At 43.4% G+C, this 16,166-nt stretch overlaps 1 protein-coding gene across 1 annotated transcript in view; it reads left to right on the plus strand.

Moving 5' to 3' along the window:
- Positions 1–12,487, plus strand: part of STK4 (serine/threonine kinase 4) — a 46,470-nt gene extending 33,983 nt beyond the window's left edge. Inside the window, exons 11-12 of the mRNA XM_040608539.1 lie at positions 9,247–9,412; positions 10,180–12,487. Of these exons, the coding sequence (XP_040464473.1) occupies positions 9,247–9,405 (159 nt within the window). The 3' untranslated portion in view covers positions 9,406–9,412; positions 10,180–12,487. The remainder of the gene's footprint in view (positions 1–9,246; positions 9,413–10,179) is intronic.
- Positions 12,488–16,166: the final 3,679 nt, after the last annotated feature.

Genomic DNA, 16,166 nt, shown 5'->3' on the forward strand with positions numbered 1-16,166 from the left:
AGAATGTAGTTAAACCTCTCTCAAAAATTGTAGGGAATTGTATTTGGTTTCAGGGAATCAGCGTTTTCTGACAGATTGCGTTTCTTAAAAAAAAAAAAAAAAAGAAAAAAAGCCCCACACATTGGTCAGCTGTGTACTTTACAGTTGAGTTGTGCAGCTAGTGAGATCTTCAAAATGACATGATTTATTTTAGCATGTCCAGAGGTATTTTAGTACTCTTACTTAAGAAAATTAAAGCAAAATCACTTAGGGAAGGAAAAAAACCCTTGCTGTGTTTTTCCTTAATCAAATCTCTGGTAAGCAAGTGTTTTATATAAGCAAGTAATGCTCCTTTTTTGCTCCTTCTTCCTTCTTTTCTTTTTTTTCCTTTTGGGTTTTTGTGTTGGTTTTTTTTTGTCCAGACAGGCCGACCTTTTAGCTTGGTTTCTAATTCAGTTACTGGGGAAAAAAAAACAACAAAACCACCAGAGAAAAGTTATCTTTGTGGTTACAGGATTCGTCAGCTGCTTTCTAAGTCCCTAAAGGATTTTAAGGTTTGGACTTGCTGAAGTTCAGTGCTGCAGAATAACACTGACACAATTTGTCATTGCCTTTGTTTAGATGGCGTACAGTGCTTGGGATGTGATTTGGAAGTGAATAAGGTTATTCATACTCATAAGTGATACTAAGGCTAAAAAAGGAAATTTAATCTTGGAGCTTAAAAGATTAAAATGCATTGCTCTCTTTATAAAAAAATGTATTTATTTTTTTTTGTCTATGACCACTCCATGAGTAGAGGTTTGGATGGGTTTTCTTCCTTAATACAACTTCTGTACAATGCTGAGGGTAATAACAACATGCGGAGGTTATATGATTGTGCTGGCTGTAACACCGAAACTTTTTTGAGGCTTTTAAGGATTACAGTAAAAATTAATAAAGTGCAGTCCTTGGCTAAGAGCAGCTCAGGGATGCCAGCGTTATTGATGCAGGCTGTGGTGTTCCCGCAGCTGTGCAATCTTCTCTGCTCTGTGGATAACTGCTCTGCATAATCGCTGCATAGTTATATCTGGGTAGCCAGAGTAGCCAGGGAGAGCCGGCTGTTTGCTGCAATCCCCTGAAATTGGTTTCTGTATTGAGAATTTTCTGATATCTTGCCGACAGCAAAGCCTCCTCCTGGCTCTTACAGGCTTTTGAGAAAAGGGGGGAAACTTCCAAACTGGGAGGGTGGGAAAGCAAAGCAAAGGTGCCGGTTAACTGGTGGAGAAGCAGTTCATGTGGCATGTCTGCTCATCACAGCCACAGGAATTAGCTGCTGACAGTATGCTTGAGGAAGGACCTTGCTGAACCTGAATATAGCCTGGAAGAAGAGATAGTTGAGTAATAAAACTGGCAGTTCTTGCTAGAGCAGAGCAGTGGCCTGGGCAGCCACTGGTGGCGGGACTGGTGCTGCGGGCCGCAGTGCCTCACATGGAGGGGCAGCTTCCCAAGAATCCCGTCAGGCCGCACTCGTGTGGCAGCTTGAGAGAAGCCTCACTAAGCTAGCAAGGTGCTAAGCTGAAAAGAGGGGTCTTGGCAGTAGCCCCCCCTGCAGATGCGGGACGAAGGGAAGTTAGATGTGACCTTCACGGTGCGGCTGGCAGGGAGCAGGGTGGGAAGAAGAATGGCACACGTTCCTTCCAGTAATTCTGTAGGAGTAGCACGGGTACAGTATGGTATCATGCACCTTTATTTTAATCAAATAAGCAGAGCAACATTGAAAATAACTAGGATCCATGCTGGTACTGTAGCAGCAAGATGTTTCACTTTCAGTAGCCATAAACCCCTACGTTTGTGAGGGTAAGAGAGAGTTAGCCCAAACGTGCCATCTGAGGCAGCCTGGGTCTCCTCTGATATAAGCCTCTCTTGAAATACCTTTTTTCAATTTGAGGATCAAACGCCGAGTGTGTGTTAGCGTCCATCTTTCCTCCACAAAAAAGTGGTCTTGTGGTTGTGCTCATTTAACTGTTCCAGCTGCTTGACTTTCACTGACACGAGTTGACTTGGCCTCTAGAGCACACGATGATCTACCTGAAAGCTGGTTGCTGCTTCTCTGTGGGAAGTCATCTGCTGTCCAGGTGAGATGGCCTGAAACAACTGTCTCCAGATGTGCACTGAGCACAGATCCTGTTCACTTTTTTGGGGAGGTTCTAGCCACAGTGCTGTTTTGACTTGTGTGGATGCTGCAAGCCATGATGTGTTTTGCTAGCACATTGCCTAAATAATTAAGGTGCATTAAAAGCAGAAGCTTGTGCTGCTGAGACTTATTTTTCAAATCCTTTGAAAGATTAATATCTGTATTTTTAATCTTGCATGAAAGCCCGCGGTGAGTGCATTTCATCCACTGCTTTCCTAACAGTGAGAAACTTCACTGACATGCTAATGATAAAAGGGGGGGAAATCAAGATAATTAGTGTTTGTGTGGGGACTGGGGTTTGTTCTGATTTACTGTAGCCCCTCTGTAACATGGCTGCTTGACAGATTTGTGAAGCTGTAGGGATCTGACAATCATGATGAAAAGTGGGCAGTAAGTGCCTGTAGGTTCTTAGATTCTTGTGTCCTTTGTTTTTGACAACTTACAGTGAATAAATAGTTAATGCTGGCTCATATATTACATCAAGGCCTCCTTATGCTAGAAACAGAAATGAGAACAAGGCACTTAATTTTTAGATCAGTGATTGAAAGTATGCCAAATGGTATTGAGCCAGCATTTCAGGAAAAATGCTAAAGAAAAAAATGGCATGCTATTCCAACACCAATTTATATCACCATTTTCAAGACCTAAAGTCTGGAGTGCTGCTCAGCGTGAGAAATCACCCTCTACATTTAATTTTGGCCAGAGATATTGAATGCTTTTTTTGCCGGTTTAAAAAAAGTGCATGCACTATTCGGTAATCTGTTCCCTCGGTGTATATTTGATACAAACATTTAATTGATACTGCATTTAACCAGTCTTTCAAGTTACAGAAGGCTAATTGCAGAATAATCTCAGTTCTTACCACTTGTCAGAGCTCGCATTCATGAATTCTTGAGATTTGACACCTCTCCCTAGCTCTTGGTCTTCTGTAGCACCCGTGCACTTTTGCATGCTGCAGGCTGCACGATGCTCCCAGGTGGCTGCTACAAATAGTTGCAGCAAGTGGCATCCGATGGGTGATTGCCTCCCAAAAATAAAACTGCTTGAGGAGGTGATAGAAGAGAAGTTCAGAAGTTGAAGTGAGTACGCATCGAACTGATCTGCAGGATCCTGGCGAGGAAGTGCAAGCGTGCCCTTGTTTTTTTCGGAAGGGAAGCATCTTGATAGTATTGCAGATAGCCAAGGTCAAGTGAAGCAAGACTTTAATTAGTCTCTTCCGTGAAGAGCCTCCCTTCCCAAAGGACATCTGAACACTTAGACTATTTGTAGGAATTCTTTTGTACGTGCCTGTGGTACAAAGCCACTTCTGGTGTAGAGTGTGATCATCAGTAGCCTCCCGTGAAGGGCTCAGATGTGCTTCCATACCATTTGTGGTCCCAGTTGGTTGGTTGGGTTTTGTTTTGTTTTTCCAACATAGTCTGTTGATACTACATTACAGTGATAATATTTTTAATTTTCTCTAGCAACAGATTCCTATTTGGCATTTAATATTTAGTGTAGCTTGGGATAACTTGGTTTGGGTAAAAAACCCTCTCAAGCCACGTTTAAATCTTGCCTGTCTAAATACACACAAGTAAATGAAGAGTTGTGCTCCCTGCTTCCCGTGATTCAAGATATCTTGTGTTTCTTTGGGGGGACTTTGATCACTGACACGCAGTCAAGAAAATTGCAGCGTAAAATAGGCAATAAAGGAAGATGCAACAATAAAAGCTATGCTAAATAGGCAATTAATTTGTTTTTTCTTTAGTTGCCATCTAGCTCATATCTTTTCCACTAGATTTATTTTCCTGTGTAGCGTGGGAAGCTGCAATTTTATTACTTCTGTATTTTAGTCTTCAAACTCCCACTGCCCCTTATGAGGTGATAATTGCTAAAGCCAGTTTTTCCAAAGGCTATATAAAACGTAGAAGTTTGACACCAAGTTATGTTGAGCAGTAAATGTTACCTGGAATATTTGCGTGAAAGGCAAAATGATTGCTGTAGCTGGGTGTTTCCCTTCTAAAAAGCCACAGGCTGGTGGCAGTAAAGGTGGGAGGATATTGAGAAAATACTCTGTGAGCATGTGGAAGACAAGCGTTCAAACTCGCAGAAATTATGGTAGAAGGGTATGACTAGAGGGCTAAGGAAGGGGAGAGCAACTTCCGAATTGTATTTGTAGGATTTGCTGTAGCATCAAGACTTGAAAATACCCTCTTTCTGCAAAAACTGTTCAAATACTTGCACTGTGAGGAAAATAATCCCATCTCACCGATGTCATATGTTTTCCAGTTTTGTTCCAGAAGTCAGGGTCTGTCTGCATGTTTGAAAGATGGTGGTAGAAGAGCTGCACCTCCTCCCTGGAGGTGTAAGGTTCCTGTTTGGCACAAGCTTCAGGACTTCAAAAACAGTATTTAAAAACAAAGCCCAGATGGCATGAAAAGTTGCAAAGACGCAAAGGAAAGGCTTTGTGCTAAATCTAGGGATCAGAATCAGTGTCAGCAAGTGAAAAGAAAGTTGCAGGAGGAGCATGTTTCTTACTTGCCCCAAGACAATATTTTTTGATTCCCACGCAGCCGGTGAGTTCTCCTGAAACTTCTTTGTTGAGGGAGAAATGTGTGAAAGCTGCTGGGGAACAGCTTGTTTCTATTGATGCTCATAATTCATGCAGCCAGAGGATTTTGCTGGCAGTGTTTTTGGTAGAGGAGCAAGTAAGAATGATAGCTGAAGTGACTCGGGGATTACTGGACGACACTGTATTTATGTCAGTAGTGCAGACTGGGCTGAGTCAGTGGTGACCTTGGGCTGCTGAAGGGCTCTTGAGGGACCAGAGGAGTATGCTAGGTCCCAAACTGGTCAAGCTACAGACCCTGCTGTAGGAAAACCAGGCACAGGTGCTCGCTCTTCAGTGTAAGGACTGTGGGTACCAAGAGAACTGTGAAGTCATTTACATTGGCTTCTAATTTATAAAGTTTTCACTGTTCGGGTTTTTTGTTTGTTTTCCTTGGGGACAGGGAAGGGGCTGAGCTAAGTTGCTAGGGTTTGTGTTTTATAGTAGATGTTGTGTGAAATGTGAATGTGGCATGGGCTGTTTAAAAACACTGTGGCAGGTTTTTAGACTGCCTGCTGCTCAGGACAGAGCTGCATCGGTATAAATTTCAGACCATGGTGCCCTTGAATATTGAACCTGTGGCTACGTCTAACATCTCTGCAGAGAGCCTTTATTTATTCTCCTTTTGCTGCTTAGATTCATTTACATTCAGAATATCATGTTGCAGTGACACTTTACCTGACTGTAACAAATGCAGGTGGTATTTTTTTTTCCGCTATTTTTAAAGTGCTGTTTTGAAAGGACAGCAACTCGCAAGCAGTTTGCTCAAGTGAACATCGTTCAGCAGAGTAGTTACCTGCAAGTTGCCTGAAATGCTGGCAAAGGGATGTCATGAATAGCTTCTAGAGGAAGAAATTGTGTATCAAATGATCTGGTCCTGATTTGTCCATTGTTACTGCATATGCATGGCAAAGACTGTAGGTTATGTCCTTCTAAAGGGTGTAATTATATATGTCCTTTTGAATTACTTAGTAGAAATCATCAGGATATTAAGACAAGATGTTGCTGTCAGTGGCGTCTGCAGCCTGAAAAACAGCAAATGCCTGTGGGTGAGAGGCTTACAGGTGAACACTTGAACCTCTGACATTTGTCTTCAGTTGGGCATTTTTACCGAGTTAAGATCGTTCTCAAAACCTTGAGTAAAAACACAACTTAATCAAATGGTTAAAAATCAGCTTTCTGCACTTCTAACCTTGCTTGAACAATTTCACTGCACTGGCACCTCTCCCTTGACCAACCTTAGAACAAGGATTTTATATCAGTCTTTACATTTGAAATGAGATTCCTTCCCTTAGAAGTTTGTCTTGGCTATTTAATCACTGTGGACAAAAACAGATAGCTTTTACAAAGACACTTAGACTTCTTACAATGGAAGAATTGCTGAGAAGTGAGGAGAGGAATGGGGCTGCGCCCGTGGCTAAAACCAGCTCTAATTGCAGCTGTTCAGCACTGAGACTTTACCCCGAGTAACTGTCTGTCATGAGATGCTCTGTCCCTGTCCTTCTTGTCTTATTTTGCTTCTGGCATTTCTCTAGGAGAATAATGTCAGTATCCCAGGAGGGTACCGCTGCAGAGACAGATATGCTAGAGTTTAAAAACTTTATTTCTGGGAGAAAGTCTGTCTGTGGCATTGGCTTACAGTGAAATGCCACGCAGCAAAGTGAAATGGAGGCCATCGTGCTTTAAGCAGTTTTCTTTTTTCTTGTCTTTTTTTTTTTTTTTTTTTAAAGGTGCATGTGCAAGTGGAATGACAAGCTGAGTAATAGCTCAGCCAGGTCCCAGGGCTTGTGTTGTCACAAGCCTGAAGCACAGTGGGAGCAGAGGGCTGGGCATCCTTCCCAACTGTGTGGGTGCTTGGCTTTCATTAGTAATTGGATGCCTGTCAGTCTCTGATCAGCTCCTCTGTGGTGAACAGTCACGTTCTGGACCTTTTAGTAGTGTTGCCCTTCAGCTTTTCTGTCTCTTTTTAGGACTAGCGTGGCATTCACAGCCATACTGATGTTATTCTAGATGAAAACTTGTAATTAGTTCATCCTCATCAACACGCAGCATTGCACACAGGATGTGTTTCTGTGCTCATAGGTTTTTGCACAGCCTTGACTTGCCTCACTTCCTTCTCCCACCATTCCTGTTCTGTTTAACCCATGATCGGTCTCCTTAAGTAGCTACTTTGTTCTGCGTCCTGTGTTTGTCCGGGTAACCCACTTCCCAGTTTGTTTGTATTAATACATATCTGTAGGCTTTTGCCCGCTCCAGACTTGGCATCTTCCATACTGTTTGCAGTCTGCCCTGACAAACACACAGCCCCAGGAATTGTCAAAGCCGTTGTGTCCCTTGGCACACAGTTGTTCATGGTTAGCAGGAAGACTTTGTGTGGTGGTATCCACGGAGGATGTCCCACGATGCTAGATGATGTTCAAGAACATTAATAGGGCAGGTTTTTTTTCTTCTTACTACCATGTCCTCAGTCTGGAGAGACCGTCGCTGCTCTGCCCTCTGGCACCTAGCACTTTGGGAGGATGGTAGAGAAGGCTTAAAGGGCATCTCTGGAAACTTGCAGCCCGAGGACAATTCCTGATGTTTAATAGTTGGCTTAAACCATGAGCAAAATATCTTAGATCTGCTGCAAAACTCTCTTTTAGTGGTCTAGCACTGGGTACTCTGGGACAGCTGACAGCCATTTGCTCCAATATAGCTGCTTAGTACATGTGTTCAGTATTTGAATTAATGTTTTCTTCTTTTTTGCATTTTTATTTGACCATTATCAATTCCCTGGACTGTGAGGAAGGGGAATGTTGAATAATTACCTGCTCCATAATAAATTAGAGTGAAAAGGCAACTGGTGCCATGCATCAACTTAAACTGCTGTCTGGTAAAGTTGCATTAATGTGTATAAATAATGTATATCTTTGCGGAGGAAGTGCTTTGTCTTTCTAGTGAACAGTTGCCTGATTGGAGAGGCCAAAAGACTGTGTACCCTTGCAAGAAAGGTTTTGTTTCATGTGTGCTTGGATTATTGAAGTGGAGTCGTGATCCTGTAACTGCAGCTGGGAAGTACCTTATTTGGCAGAATGCACTGACGGATTTCAAAAGACCTTGTGAGAAATCGGCTAGCGGATGACTTTGTGGTTTGTGGACTGATATCTCTTCCACCTCAGGAAGAAGGATCAGCATTTCTGTATTTTAGTATTTACAAACATTGTAAGGACTGATACAAGCTGCTGTTAAAGAAACAGTAATTTGGTTATTGCCTTATAACAGCGTTTCACTGTGTGTTTTGATTGAGAAATGGCTTGAAGAATAGCCGCGATAGCTGAGTAATAGCTAAACCAGGACAGCAGCCTCACTTGCATTTAATTGAAGTAAAGATCACTCAGATAAAACATTTCTTTAAAGCCTGAAAATTGACACTTCTTTGTGTGCAAAAAAAACCCCAAATTATTTTGGGTGTCCTTAGTCTCTACAGCAGGTGGTCCCTGAAAGCAGCTGGTGCAAATAGTCATTCCTGTCCTGCTGCAGTGGCTGTAAAACAGTGTCTCCCCTGTGATTCTGGGGGTCACTCGGTCTTGGGTGGGAAGGTGACTGGTACTTAGTTGAACATCAGAAGCACTTCCAGTGTCCATATTTTTTAACATTATCCTAAAATCCTGCCTGTTCCACAGGTTATAATATTATAATATTACATAAAGGGGGTAGCTATGGACAATCTGGACTGTCCCAGGCCACACTTGTCATCTGTAATCACAGAATAAAACTTGCCTGTGCCAGCTCTCAGCAAATTGGCACACGCAAGAGAGCCAATTAAACAAAGGGCAGGCCGATACGGAATTAAATGAAGGGAAGCTTGTCCAAACTAGCCTGACATCTTCACCTGTACAGTAAAAGTAAAATACAAATTGTACTTGCATATTATATATCAGTATAGGGCTGACCCAAAGTGACCTGTTGTGTGTGTTCTGAGATTTCTAGCTTCGAGGAGTCTGGATTTCATCCCCATGGTTGAGATTCAGCCTGGTTGTACAGAAATGCCTGCCTTTTTTTTTTTTTTTTTTTTTTTTTTTTTTTTCCCTAACTGCAACTTTTGTCAATGATTATTTTTTTTCCGTATTCCCCTCAGTCTCCATTTGTCACTTAGCCGTTAGCCGAAGGAAGTTCAGTTGCAAGGGAGGGGGAGAGAACTTTGATTCTGTTCCATTTCAGCACAGTACTTCTGTTCTAAGCCTACAAACTGAAGCATTAGAAAAATATCTCAGTGGGGGAAATGGTTGTTTTATGCAGTCATGCTGTCACTAAACGGAGCATGTAATGTATCTGTAAAATGAGCACGATCAGCCCAGCATCCTGAGGCTCGTGCCAGTCTCACTGAGCGCAGCAGTCTGGAGCAGAATGCTTCCACCTTCTACTGGAAGGTGCGTTGTGACCATCCGATGGGCAGCAAAATCCCCGTAGATGTGTGGTGGTGGCTGGACTGATGCCAGCATCTGTTCCTCTTTTGTCTCCCTGCTAGCTAAAGACTTGGAGTGTTGATGAACTTCAGAGGCGGCTCTCAGCCCTGGACCCCATGATGGAGCAGGAGATTGAAGAAATTCGCCAGAAGTACCAGTCGAAGCGGCAGCCGATCCTTGATGCCATTGAAGCCAAGAAGCGGCGCCAGCAGAATTTCTGAGCCACTGGTAGAATATTCTTCCATCCTCAAACAATCAGCTCCTTGCTTTTATGACTACTAAACAGATTGATTTCTATTGAAATATGCTAGCAAGATAGAGGGCAATACTTCTGCTCATTTATTTTTCCATAGCACCTTTGTGAACTCAGGAATGCCATTAAGTGGAAAATCCTGCTGGTATGTTTTAATGTTAGACATATATTTAAAACATTATTCCGAAGGAGTTTTGTTACTGTTTTTAGGGGGACTGTTTTTAAATCAGAGGAACAGATAAAAATAGGCTAATGAAAGTTGGTTCACTCTCTTTTCAACTGAACTTTCAGTAGTCCGTTTTGTTTTAAGTTAATATGGATTGTGGTATTTAACAGCTGCATCTTTTGTGGGTTTTGTTTTGTTTTTCTTTGTGAATGCACAGACTCAATTTCAATCTGTTAACTGTATCTTTTTACTGTTAAGGTACTGCTAAGTCACTGAAGAGAGCAGGTGAAACATGTACAAATTGTTCCAGCCTTTTGAAAGAAACTTAAATCTCATTTTTACAAAGCCTGTAATAAGCCCCATGCCTTACACTGTGTGCTTTAAGCAAGTGTGGTTTCTTCAAGACCTCAGTTTTATCCTCTTTTTGTGTACTTTATGAATTAATACGAGTAGATAAAGCTTGTTGTGCCTCCATCGGAAGAAATTACAGTCTGTAATTTAAAATCCACACCAACTTAAAACCAAAAGCCAATCGGTGATCTGATTCCCCTTTGTCTGTTTGGAAATGTCCTTCAGGGAGACCCTGCTGACAGTGGAGTGCTGGGAAAAGGAAGCTGTTCGGATGGGTGGAAGTTGTGTGAACCTCTCTCAGGAATTAGGTACTTCTGCTGTGTCTGAGAGGACTTAAAAAAATCTCCACAGTTTGTGAAATATTTTAGAGGCTTCGTTTCAGTTTCACATCATTAGATGCTTGAATAGAAACTTAATTTCACAATCCTTCACATTTCTGTAAGGTTTAGCAGGTCAGAAAAGTTGAACTGAAAGTAAAGACTTTGTTGAATTAATAAAGATATGCATTTATGATGGTGGAGCAAAGGTGAAGTTGTTCTGGATGAGAAGACAGTTACTGATGTCCTGCCGAAAGAAATACAGCCTCTTCTCATCCGGTTCCTCTGGATGCTTTTGTGTTCGTTCTTTAAATTTCCCTGCCGTTCCTGCCTGGTGTAGCTCAATCACTGAAAATGCCCCAGCATGTACAATCGCTGTGAGGATGGTGCAATTAACTCACACCAGTAGAGTGGAGAGTAAAGCAGAAGCAGCAAAGAGCCTCGTTGCAGGGCAGAAACCAAGTGATGCCTCTGCCCTGTGGGCTGTAACTGCAGAGGTGTGTAGTTTTAGATGTATCCAGCATATGATGAAATAGTTGGACAGAGCAAGTATTTCTTCAGATTTATTTTTATTTTGCTGTGATAGAGAGAGCAGTTTCCATGTCATTCTTCTGTGATAGACCTTGGTACATCACCTAGATAATTAAATAGCAGTGTCTTCTGAATCAAATGCTGCTAGAGAGGTGAAGTGTTCATTTCATGCCTCCATAGGCTCTTTTTTCCCCTTGGAGCAGACTCTTGGCTACCGTTAACGTGTATACTCCGTTGCTGTGAAAGGAACCAAGCCATTTTTACCCCTTCTGCAGATCTGGTTGCGTCAGTTTGTCTCAGTTTGATGCGCAGTGCAAACACAGCTGTTTTGGAGATCAGCAAATCGCTGTCCTGAAGGGAAAAGGGAGGCACTAAGCAGTGTATCGAGGCTGCTGAAGTAAGATACATCCTGGGATAACCAGGTATTTGATAGCCTCAAGTCTTGGGAAAGTTTTGAATTGGGAAAGCCAGGTAATTAAAAGCTTCGTTGTTGTTAATGGACTAAAATCCCTTTAGTCTGGACTCTCTAATGAGGTCTGGTAAAGTGCTGTGTGACCATCAGGGCTCATGCGGTGCTTGTCTGGAATCTGTGCAATACGTTTTGCCCTAAATATGTGTTAATGATGAGCAATATTCCCGAGTGTCCTTTGCATCAAAGAAACTCCCGCAACGTAGGAGGGAGTTCTCTGGTCGAGTGTTGGATCTTGTATTAGTCACTTGGATGGATTTGGCCCAACACCTCTGGTGTGACAGACGTATGTGTGACACGGTGAATTGTGCACTGCTTGCATGTGGCGTGGATCAAGCAGATTCTACTGGGAGTAGTTTTTCTCTCTGCACTGTGTAGGTAACTTTCTAGTGATTGGAGGGCATTAGAAAACCCAAGTTTTAGGTGAAACACCACAGGGTGTTGTCTACTTACAGAATATGCAACCTGTGACTGCTGTAACTGAATGTAAGCACTCTTGAAATGCTTTGCTTTGCTGATGCAATTGTCTTAAAATACAGCAAATGAACCAAAATAAGTAAAACTGGTCCAATGGCTTAACTGTCTTTGAACCCTTCTTATATGCTTGCAGTGGCTGAGACTTGATGATGTTTCTTGTACTTGGAGCTCTAATGCAGAGGAATTATTTTCTCCTTCGCTGATTTTCAATCTGTTAGAGAAAATAATTCCCTTTTTGGTCCCTTTGTAGAGTGTCTGGGAGGGTAATATCTGCTCGCTTCTCAGAGTCCTCCAGGCTAAGACCAAGGCTCATACCATAAGGGAAAGTTGTTCTGACAAAGTTTTTGAGCAGCAAGCTTGGTTAATTGTGAAGCTGCATTCTTGTGCTCCTTGGGTCCATCTGCATTGCTGAAAGTGTTCTGGACAAACCATTATCTTTGCTTCTCAAACCCAGAGATACTGATGTCAGTCATGTGAGACTTAAAAATGTGAAGTTTGTAGCTTTAACTTTTTTGTAACAAAGAAATGAGCAACACTGGCATAAAGTGCTGACTTGAAATGCTATTTTGTAAGATCTGGCTGTTTGTATATAATAGTGTTGGGTCATTAGTTTGTATATGTATGAAATAGTAACTTTTATTGCATTCCTCTGAGTTTGATACAGGAGATTTTTTTTGATCTTTCTCAGATATCTTGCCTTATTTGTTTAAAGGGGGAAATAAACTGTCCTTACCTGAAAGCATCAGTGTTGTGACTCATATTTATGCATTAAAATACTTCGGTGTATTACTGCTTATCAGGACAAGTTTTAACATGATGTGCCTCTAGTCAACCACTGTTATGCAAAATTCCGGAGGAGCATACAAGCTCTAATAACCACAAGCAGTAAACATGTCACATACACCTTTTTGAACAGCCAGCTTCTTTAGCCTTAAATTGTTACTGATTCTACACCTCAAGTAGAGATTTGCTTCGGTTCAGGGGCAGGTCTGTGTGCCCTGGCAGCTGGGGATGATAAACTCTGCTGTAGATACTCGTTATCTGTGCTCTCGTTCACACTGCTGCAACTTCCCTGAGCCTGCAGTCAGGTTTGGGGCTGGGTACATACCAATTTATCCACCTTCCTACACAACAGGTGAGGCTAGAGGCTCGCTCTCCTAATTCTGGCTGACTTGCTGCACTTTCATCTTTCTAGCTCAGAAAAAGATGAAGTTGACAGTGAGTGGGTGCTGCTTTCCAATGGTGAACTGTTGGCTCCTCTGTGGTTTCCCTAAGCAGTTACTAAATCTGTCCTGAAGGGATGACTAACCAAAGCAGAGACAGAATTCATTCAGGAGTCAGCTTTGGTTAGCAATCCCGGAAGAAACAAAATAGATCTGAGCTTTTAAATGATAAAAAGGAGCATGGAAATCAAAGGGAGGGAGACTGCGGGCATTTCTAGTAACTAGGAAAGCCCGGAGCTCTTGCATGTTCTCAGCAACACTACCAGGATAGCGTGGAGCCCCAGCACGAAGGGAGGGTTGCGCTGCAGCTGTACCGGGGTGTGTGTGCACACGTGTGCTCCCTTTGTGCTGGGGGCAGTGCACCTGCTGCACAAATATTAATTGCATATAACTAAGAAAACCAACACTGACAAGTAGCCATGAGCTCCTGCTGATGTCTAGCCAGGTTCTTCTCCCCCCCGTGGGGGGAAAAGCCAACTTTCCAAGAAGCCCGCAGCACCAGCAGGTTTGTTTTGGTTTTTTTCCCTCTTCCCGCAATAATTATCAGGTGTTGCTGTGCCAGTGTCCTTTATGCCCAGCTACTCTTCCCTACACCCTCATTTCCTCCCGTTTCCTCCCGTCCACAGACCAAAAGAGCCTGAGCATGTACTTTAGATAAATTCTTTGAGTGTTGGCTGACAGCCCTGACTTGAGAGTTGACAATTTTTCATTGCATTAATCACTCTGGCAAAATTTTAAAGAGTCAAAGCAGGGAGCACCCATCAGCTCTTTCCAGACAGAAAGTGACTTAATTGCCCTTTAATTTAAGAGTCCAGGAAGACAGCCAACTTGTTTAAAAACTTTAAAACAATTCAATTCCATCTACGAAGCACAGTCTGTTCTGCTCCCCTCTAGGTTGTCGCTATTAAAATCAGTACAGTACTGGAAGCGGATGGAGCCCAGAGTCCCTGAATCCCATCCAGAGCGGTCACAGCAGCAGAACAGCCTCTCCTCTTGCAGACCTGCCTCTGCACAATCCACGGCCGGCTGAGCTGTCGGGCAGCCTTTCCTCAGCCCCGAGAGCCTCACAAGCTCTGCACCATCACGCGTTGACTGTAGGGGGGATGATCTTGAAACAAAAGCGCAAGGCACTTCTCTCTCTGCTGTTCTCACCACGTTCGAGGTCTGGATGTAAACGTGCATCGCTGGTGCTGTGCTCTCCTGCACGCCTGGCCCGTGGGTTTCATTTCCTGGAATTGTGTGGCCTAGGCATATTTGGTTAATTTAATTCCGCACCTTCAAGGTTATTCCTTTAAGCTATCTCGAATGGTTAGAATGAAAGCCTTGAGTTCATGTGTTTCCTAAAACTAAGTTAATAGCTACAGTTCAGATAAAGGCTACAGCAAACCCATGAGTATATGCAGACCTTGGAGCTTTCTTACTACCAGGAGAAAGTGGTTTAGCATAATTTTGTAAAAACAGATTTGAATTAACAGCACTGCTTGTCTTTACTGGTGTCCGTATATAGTTCAGCAAATACAGGAATTATAAGTGACGCTGATGTAAGGCGTGCATGCTCAAGCAGTCAGCTCTGGTTTTTGACTCCCTGAACGCTGCTGAGATCAGCAGGGCTGTAGGAGCCTGTGAGCAGGAGAGATCCCAGAAATGCTGCCAGCAAGGAGTCTCTTTCCTACAGATCAACCCTTTAAAATCTCCCAGTTTTCCAACAACCAGGTGAGTGCACAGACCATGCTCAGGATAGTCACGTACCTGAAAGCTGGCAAAGGAAAAGAAGTTTTGAACAGAGGTAATGAAGTTTACTTTGTCTCTTTGAGCAGAGTTGTCTAATTCTCAGCTGCATGAAATAGCTTAATAAGGTCACCCCTTAATCACCATTCTCTGGAGGCAAGAGAGTCGCTCATCAATCATTTTGTGAGTGTGGAGAGCAGTTTCTGTAGAAATAACCTGATAAAGTATGTAATTGATTTACCCACTGTACCAAATGAAAACACAGTCACTCTCAGGAAAACTGATTAGGGATTAGCAAAAGAACACGAATTTCCTACTTGCCTTAGAAATATTAAGTCAGACCAGTCCTGGCAACCTATCGCTGCACAGAAGTGTCTTGCTAACACAAACGTGGGCTGTCATCACCCACTCCTGCTGCTGGGCACCTTCCCGCACCCGGCTCTTCCCTGCTCTGCAGAACTCAAGCTCTGCTAGATCTGCCCGCACAGCAGTGGGAGGATTTTCCTAGTGCAGTTACTCACAGCCATACAAATCCTAATGTCTTCACAGAGAGCAGGAGGCTAAAAAAAGAAAACATCTTTCGTGGCTTTCCCAAACCTAAGCTTGGAGCTTTCACACACCAGCCCTGCTCCAAGGGCAGCTGCCATCGGCGTCGTGGCAGAGGGACTCATGGCAGGTCCTGCCTTGCTTCTAACCCCCAAGTTAGGGGAGCTTCTGCCTTGGGAAGATTAGCAGCATATGGATTTTTATTCTTTGAAATGGAAAAACTCTCAAAGGAATAAGGATTAAACTCTATTTTTAACCCTCCCCTCCTAACACATCTAGCAGAGGAATGCACTTAACACAGGGAGAGCGGCAGCAAGCCTTCCCCTCCGCAGCCACAGCCTAGAGACACCACCCCCCACCCTCCCTCATTTCAGAGCATCGGAGAGGCTGCCTACCATGTCAGGAGCTTGCTCAGCCTTTTATGCTGCCTTCAGGACAAAGATGGATAAAGCCCAAGCACCATCAGAGCGCAAACTGCGCTCCCTGAGACACGGGAGAGCCGGGTCCCAAAGAGCAGCCACCTCCTAGAAGTAGCTGGACACGCTGGTGGGGTATCTTCTCTCTGGAAAGAAAATTGGCGCTGGGCTCGCTCAGCCTGGCTAGGGATGCTGCTCCTTGCGTGCTCAGCCTCTGTTTGGGGGCTTAAAACCCCCTGCAGGTGCAACGGTGTTTCCTTAGGCATCCTGGTGCTGTGTGGTGCTATCCTTAGGGCTCTTCTAAACCTCCCAAGGGGCTACAGAACTTCTTGAAGTCTACAAGCAGTGCTGGCCAGAGGCAGCCCACAGTAACGTTGCTCAGTTAGCAGTAGCTGGAAGCCAGTCTGAGCTTTGACTTTGCAGCAAGGAAAGCATCAGAGGCTGGATGTGATTAGGGCCGTTAAAGCTGAGGGGACACTCTCCATGCCAGCAGATGGGATTTAAG

Source organism: Falco naumanni, chromosome 10 (assembly GCF_017639655.2).
Source record: "Falco naumanni isolate bFalNau1 chromosome 10, bFalNau1.pat, whole genome shotgun sequence".
Classification (NCBI taxonomy): Eukaryota; Metazoa; Chordata; class Aves; order Falconiformes; family Falconidae; genus Falco; species Falco naumanni.